The sequence below is a fragment of the Atta cephalotes genome, assembly GCF_000143395.1.
Source record: "Atta cephalotes unplaced genomic scaffold scaffold00022, whole genome shotgun sequence".
NCBI classification, from domain to species: domain Eukaryota; kingdom Metazoa; phylum Arthropoda; class Insecta; order Hymenoptera; family Formicidae; genus Atta; species Atta cephalotes.
Genome location: NW_012130086.1, coordinates 1,604,989 through 1,611,549, shown reverse-complemented (window position 1 = coordinate 1,611,549; position 6,561 = coordinate 1,604,989). Strand labels below are relative to the sequence as shown.

General features: G+C 33.7%; 2 protein-coding genes across 2 annotated transcripts; one reads left to right on the top strand and one right to left on the bottom strand.

Annotated features, from left to right (window-relative positions):
• Window positions 1–2,052: 2,052 nt before the first annotated feature.
• On the top strand, window positions 2,053–4,849 carry LOC105619687. The gene is given in 8 exon segments (XM_012201206.1): window positions 2,053–2,259; window positions 2,578–2,724; window positions 2,825–3,284; window positions 3,415–3,521; window positions 3,821–3,918; window positions 4,124–4,443; window positions 4,508–4,661; window positions 4,756–4,849. Coding segments are annotated over 8 exon segments (1,587 nt in total).
• Window positions 4,850–4,983: 134 nt separating this feature from the next.
• Window positions 4,984–6,387, bottom strand: LOC105619533. Its single transcript, XM_012201051.1, has 2 exons — window positions 6,307–6,387; window positions 4,984–6,111 (listed from the first exon to the last, which is right to left on the bottom strand). Exons 1-2 carry the CDS (start codon window positions 6,385–6,387, stop codon window positions 4,984–4,986), a joined length of 1,209 nt encoding a protein of 402 aa, XP_012056441.1.
• Window positions 6,388–6,561: the final 174 nt, after the last annotated feature.

Genomic DNA, 6,561 nt, shown 5'->3' with positions numbered 1-6,561 from the left:
ACGTACGTATATATATATATATATATATATATATATATATCTCCCTCACACGCGAGCGTGTAAATTATATAAAGCGTTATTATAAAATAATTATAACGATGTTTTGTAATAATTATTACAACGTGCAATAATTATTACAAAATAATTTCACGTATGATTCGAAATATTCGCGATTAATGCATTTTTAAGAGATAAAGAATGACGCCCAGAAAAAATCAGATTGAAGATGACTGCATTAATAGACATGTATTTGTATCAAGCGATATATCAAACGTATCTTCGAATCTTTAGTATGTCTTTATCAAAATTTAAATCCACGTTTCGACGTTTTAAATTTAAATTTGATATGACAAAAATACAACTATGCGTGCGTAAGCTAATTTGATGTCACACATCACATGTGTGTCGCAAATTATCGCGCGATTCGTGATACCATACATTCAATGATCCACAAAGGCATGTCTGTGTAGTGCTGTTGAGATTTTATAATGTCTATATCAACGACTATTGGAGATTCTATTATAATTTCCATCATACACTGTGTGAGGAGTCGTTAGAAAGAGTAATTGTAGGAAAGTATATATATATATCATAAGGAATATATAAATTCCTCAATGATTTACTTCACTCCGATATCTTTTTCTTTTAGCTTTTCATTTTAAACTTTTGCAATTTTACGCGATAAAGTATATAATAGAATTATATACTGAATTAAATTGAGATAATTGCTACCACTGTAGAATATCATTTCGTGAATCTTATCGAAACTAAGCTAGGCTTGCGTGTGTCTTTATATTGGAAAAATATATACATGTATGTGCGTATGCTTCAACATTTAATGTTCATATGCGTATTAGTGTGTAAACAATGTGTTTCTAGTCCTACTTTTCGTTCGATCGTATAACACAACGAACGTGCCTTAACATCATGTATATCGATCTTGAGTGATTTGATAGATTTAGTATTTTTCGCAAGAAGTGTATATATACAAACACTTACCATATTTATGCTGTATAGATTTTCGGAGCAAAAATTATTCGATCAAGTCTGTTTGACCACTATGGCGCTGTTTGCTTATAGATTCATTTCATATATAGAATTGATTTTATTCGTAACGTGTGTATCTACAAGAAATGAATAAAACTGCCCATCTGTTCTCCGTCTTTCTTTCTTATTATTAAATTGTTAATTTCTAGTTTAAACGAATAGTTTAAACAAGTTTAAATCAAATCTTATTTTTATGATTCAAATAAAATATCATCATTATTTGAATAATACTAATAATTTAATTTCAAATAGTTCACAAAAGATTCTAGTTGACTTATATAGTCAATTAATCATATCTTATCATATATCTATGACAAAAGATATAGATTAGAGCAGAATATTTTACAAAATCTGTTTTGGACAAATTTTACTGGGTGCTGTTACTTATTACGATTTGCAGCTATGTCCTTTAATTAGAGGACTTGGATGTGTTCTCAGGGATTTTCGCCTGTTTATCGGGGACTCCTCGTTTGCTATAAGCGGTAGATGCAGCGACACCCATCAGCAAAGATGGCAATGTACATTCCATAAAACGGACTCTTTCGACGAGTACGTTACGCTTTCTCTCCAACGAAGCGTTCCTCTTCTCGTAGCTTTCCAGCATTTGTCTCCAATAATTGCTTTTACTAGTATTAATTTCACTTGCAGTTCTATCTATATTAGTATTTGTCACAGCGGCTGAGGTTCTGGAGAAATCAGCCATCGTTCACAAAAAATTTTGACAAGCTGAAATTAGGTTACTAAATAAACGCGTGAATAAACGCTTTAGACTACATCATGAAGTATCTTCCATTAACATCAACCTTTAATCTTCAAGTTTTGAGTCACGTTAGTGACCGAAATAACCAAAAAAGATATAAAATGATATGAAATGACAAGTGACATGGCAATATAAAATGAAAATGACTCAACATTATTGGAAGTCGTCGGAATTATCCGTGTTGTCATTACGCCGTTATTACTTCAAATTAGACTGAATTTATTTTTGTTTATAAATTAAACGAGATGGAAATAGCAGGCGCCGCGAAAGATGTCGCAAACCTTCCTCTTCCTATCGTGATTTCATCAAAGCAAGATGTGCTGATGAGTCGCGACACCCCTTCGTCAACACATTCACAATCTAAAATGCCCCTTTGTCCTGCATATCGCTTCTGCAGGGAGTTAAGAAAGCCTTATCGTTCGCCTATGCTTGATAGCGATGACCAACAGCAAGTAGGTCGAATTTAGAACTCGAATCTGATAAACACACACCTTTTATGTCACAGTAAAATTTTATAATTTATTTTATCTATTTGATATCGTAAATAATAAGTTAAGAAAATTTGAGTCATTGTAAATAACAGACGTGTGCAAATATTTTGAATTTTATTTAAAGAAATGCTATAGAAGTATTAATAAACATTGCGAAATAAGTACTGATCTTATCATTAAAAATCATTGTAATTTATTTAACGTGTCAATATGTGTGTCAATATTCATAATTAATTTACTCGAGTCTACATTGAGAGGGAAATAACAAATTGCTAACAGATCACGATACTCCACGATTTATTGCAAGCGATTAAAGAAGCTGCGTTAAAATTGATACAATTAATTACGATAGAGGAACGACGAAGGAGAGACGTAGATCCTCGGATACGTTATTCTGATTCAGAACGATATGAGAGGAGTACTCAAGTAATAAAATTTGTAGATTTATCATTATCACATTTGTGATAAAAAAGAATTAGAAAGAATTAAAAATAAAATAGCACTAATTGTAAGTAACTTCTGTTAGCCGCATAAGCCTGAATCTGGAACCATTATCGCGACCACATCCTCAGTTTGTGCACTTTGTGGCGTTGCACTTCATCTGAAGGAAACTTCAAAGAAACCAAGACAATTCGTAGCCGATAGAGGAAGAAGTGATGGTTACAGTCACGGTATCTTACCGAAACAGCTTGAGAATATGTTATTGAAAAAGACCTATAAAATTCCTTTATCTACCGAAAAGGATAAAAAAAGCGATTTCTCTATTCCGGGAAGTGTATTTGGTTATATTCTTTCCAAAGAAAATGGTCGTATTAATCGTTCGAAAGAACGAGAAAAAGTCTTTTCAAAAATCCAGTCCACTGATACGAGTAAGAGTGGATTACAATCAACACTATTATTTATACGAAAATCTTCCGATAGGATCGCGTCTCAAGATGAGTCTCAACGAAGGCATGATAGTACAAGTCAAGTGTCGAGATACGTTAGTGAGTAAAAAAAAAAACAATTTTATTCCTGAAAGGAATTTCTATATTCTGCTTCTATATTTTACAATCGACTGTCAAGAGATAATAGATGCTATTTATATAAGCAATGACTGTTGTTCGTGTAAAATAGCTAGTAAACATGAATGTAAGACCAGTGAATCATCACATCAATGCATCGTCAATATATCATCTACAATTTGCTCCACCCAAGAAGTAGCGACGCTTACTCAGGAAATGGTAAATCAAATTTATTGCTTATATTAAGAAAATTACATGAGAATAACTCTTTGCTTTCTCTCAGTCAGAAAAAATATATCCTGTTAAAAATATTAATCGAAAAATAGAATGTGATATATGTGTAATAAAGACAACTTACATAATAGCAATTCTTTGAACGTACTATGTATTGTAATATTTTAATACTTTTTTCATCGTATTAATGTAATTAATCGTATTAATATAATTAAAAATTTATAAAATTGATAGTAAAAAATTATAAAATTACGAGCCTGAACAATTAACTGAATTATTTTCAGCTTTGTCCATGCGCGTGTGGATTGCTTGTGAAAGAAGAAACTAAAAGCAAAGGGTCTATCAATCCGATGCCTATATTAAAAGACGAACTTATTAAAACGTACAATATTATATAAACATATAATTTTTATTCTTTTCATCCAATATAAAATATAAATAAATAACATATAAATTTTTCGATTTCTGCAAAATTCATCACACAAATTAAATATTTTCATATTACACATTAATTTTTATTTCAAAACGTCTCGTCTAAAACAAATGATCGCGATTATAAAATAACACGTATTTTGTGTATTTTTCAGTAAACTTGAAGAGTTAGATCTGCATTTAGATTCAAGAAAAATAAAAGTACATGGTGACACAGTAAAGGTCGAGAAAATGAAGATGCAGAAGTTGGAAAAAGACGTGAATATCAAACGTTGGATAGAGGAAGTTGTGCAATTGCGGTTACAAGTGCAAATTGAGGAGCTACATAAAAATATTCAATTTTTCAAACAAGAAAACGAATATATTCGACGCCTTGCAGAAAAATGTCGCTATTTAGCAGAAGACATAAGGAATTTACAGCAATTTCTACCGATTAGAAAAACACATAAGACTGGTGAAGACTTATATTCAAGATGTATAATTGATTTTTTTGTACTTTTAATTTAACACATTATAGAAAGTGCATTATGAAGTTTCAGAATTTACAACAATTAAGCACTTACAAGCAAAATATCACAATCAACACGGAATAATAGCCACATTAACCGGAATGTTTCAAGGTTCAATAAACATTCAACAGATCGCTGCGAAACTATTAGCACCGTTTAAAGAACATTGGAGCCCGAGAAAAAAGTATTTTAGATAAGACATCAATGAATATAATCGCACTATTAAATTTCTTACACATAAATTTAAAACAAAATCTACGTTACTATATTTTTTTCAGTATAGCAACAACTCATGTATCATCTGCTTCAGAAGCGCGGGCTTCTTCGAAGACAGCGAGTCCCGTGGTATTCCGTAGATCCAATGTTTATTAAAATATTTTTAAATCACAAATAATAATACGTGTCAATATAAATAATGAACATTCCATGCATAACTCATTTTGCAAAATAGTTAAAAATTCTTTCACATAACGTTGTAAGTCTAACGATTAAATGTTAATGGCGCGTCATATCGATTTCACATTTGTGCGCGGGATATAGAAAAACTTCCGGCGATCGATCAAATCTTCCAAGGTATTCAAATCAGGCAACACAGATGGAATTTCAAAAGGAAGATTAGGGTGCGCGACTATTAGCGATGCTTGGTTGGAGCTGGAAAATCGAGTATTCATATTAATCCTATTGCGATTGCTGGGTGTGTAATACGCCTCGGTAGACGTCGGTTGTCTGGGATAATAAGGATCATATTCCAGCTCGTTAGGTACTAACGGCTCTAAAGATAGCGTCAAAGCGTGCACAGGAATTTCTGTAGTAGATTTTACGTAAGCGTTAGCTTGAATCGATCGTAACGTTTCGGAGTACGGATGGATATCTCTGTTGTAACTGGAGAAAGACTTCTCACGCAGAGGAGATGAATGCCGGTTATCTTCTGATGTCATCACTTTCGTGGGCGAAGAATTCGAGAGCGGCTCGTATGAATGATTAGGATATACGTTGCTTTTGTCGTAAGTCTCGTGAGACGATGGCAAAGATAACAACTGTCTTGGTACCGATTTGTCGTTACGTAGATTCCAAGAATCGAACTCTTTGGTAAGTGTCCGTACAGTAGAAACTGCCATGTGATTCCTCAAATCAGCGTTGCATATCGTGCAATTGCCGATGATTTGCCGAGCTTGATTTCGCGTTCGATCTTGATCCTTTAAGAATAGATTGGCGCTGAAGACGAAGCCGGTTTGAAACTTATTCGGCATGGATTTGTCGGGTCGTTGAATTACATGGAAAGAACGCGAAAATGCCAACCGATGATCATCGAGGGAGTTATTCGATTCTACTGGGGAGTTGCTCGACTCCACTGGAGACCTCGTCGAGGAAGTTACGTGCGCGATTTCCTTGTCTATATTCTCGTTTGGAAATTGAGCCGGATAGATAGTCGCTTGGCAGTCCACGAGATAAACATGATCACATATCGAGGCATCTTGACGAAAAGCCGTTCCTTCGGGACATCGGTAAGTGAATTTGTTTCCGTGATCATCGCACGTGTGATATATTTTGCAATTCGCTTCGATGTCAGCATAAAATCCCATAGGCCGGTTGTGACAGGAGAAGCTGGTTTTGACGGTTGGCGGAGTGGTATTCTGCGTGGGTGAACAATCGTGTTTGAATCATACAGCTTAAAGACGGTTATTCGTATTTAAAAGCGAGATAATTTAACTTATTTATAAACTTATGTAAATACAAGCAATTCCTCATTTTTTATGACATCAATATGCGCAGCTAATCCGATGTAATTAATATTAACACAATAACATGGTTAAAGTCCTATTACTTACAAAAACTTCTTCAGCGTGAGTAATAACAACAAATAACATGCATCGTAGAAGATACGATTGTAGAATCCAATAAAACGCCATTTTTTTAAATAATCTAAAATCACTAAAAAATTACGCGAGTTCGAATTACGCGGAAAGCAGCAGGAGCTCCGCTCCACCGTCTAGATTCTAGAAGAGAATCACTACACAGCGTTATAAGAAGTTCAAGTGAAAGTAACTCGAGGATGAGTCTGAAGCTGTTCTCTCTCTCTCTCT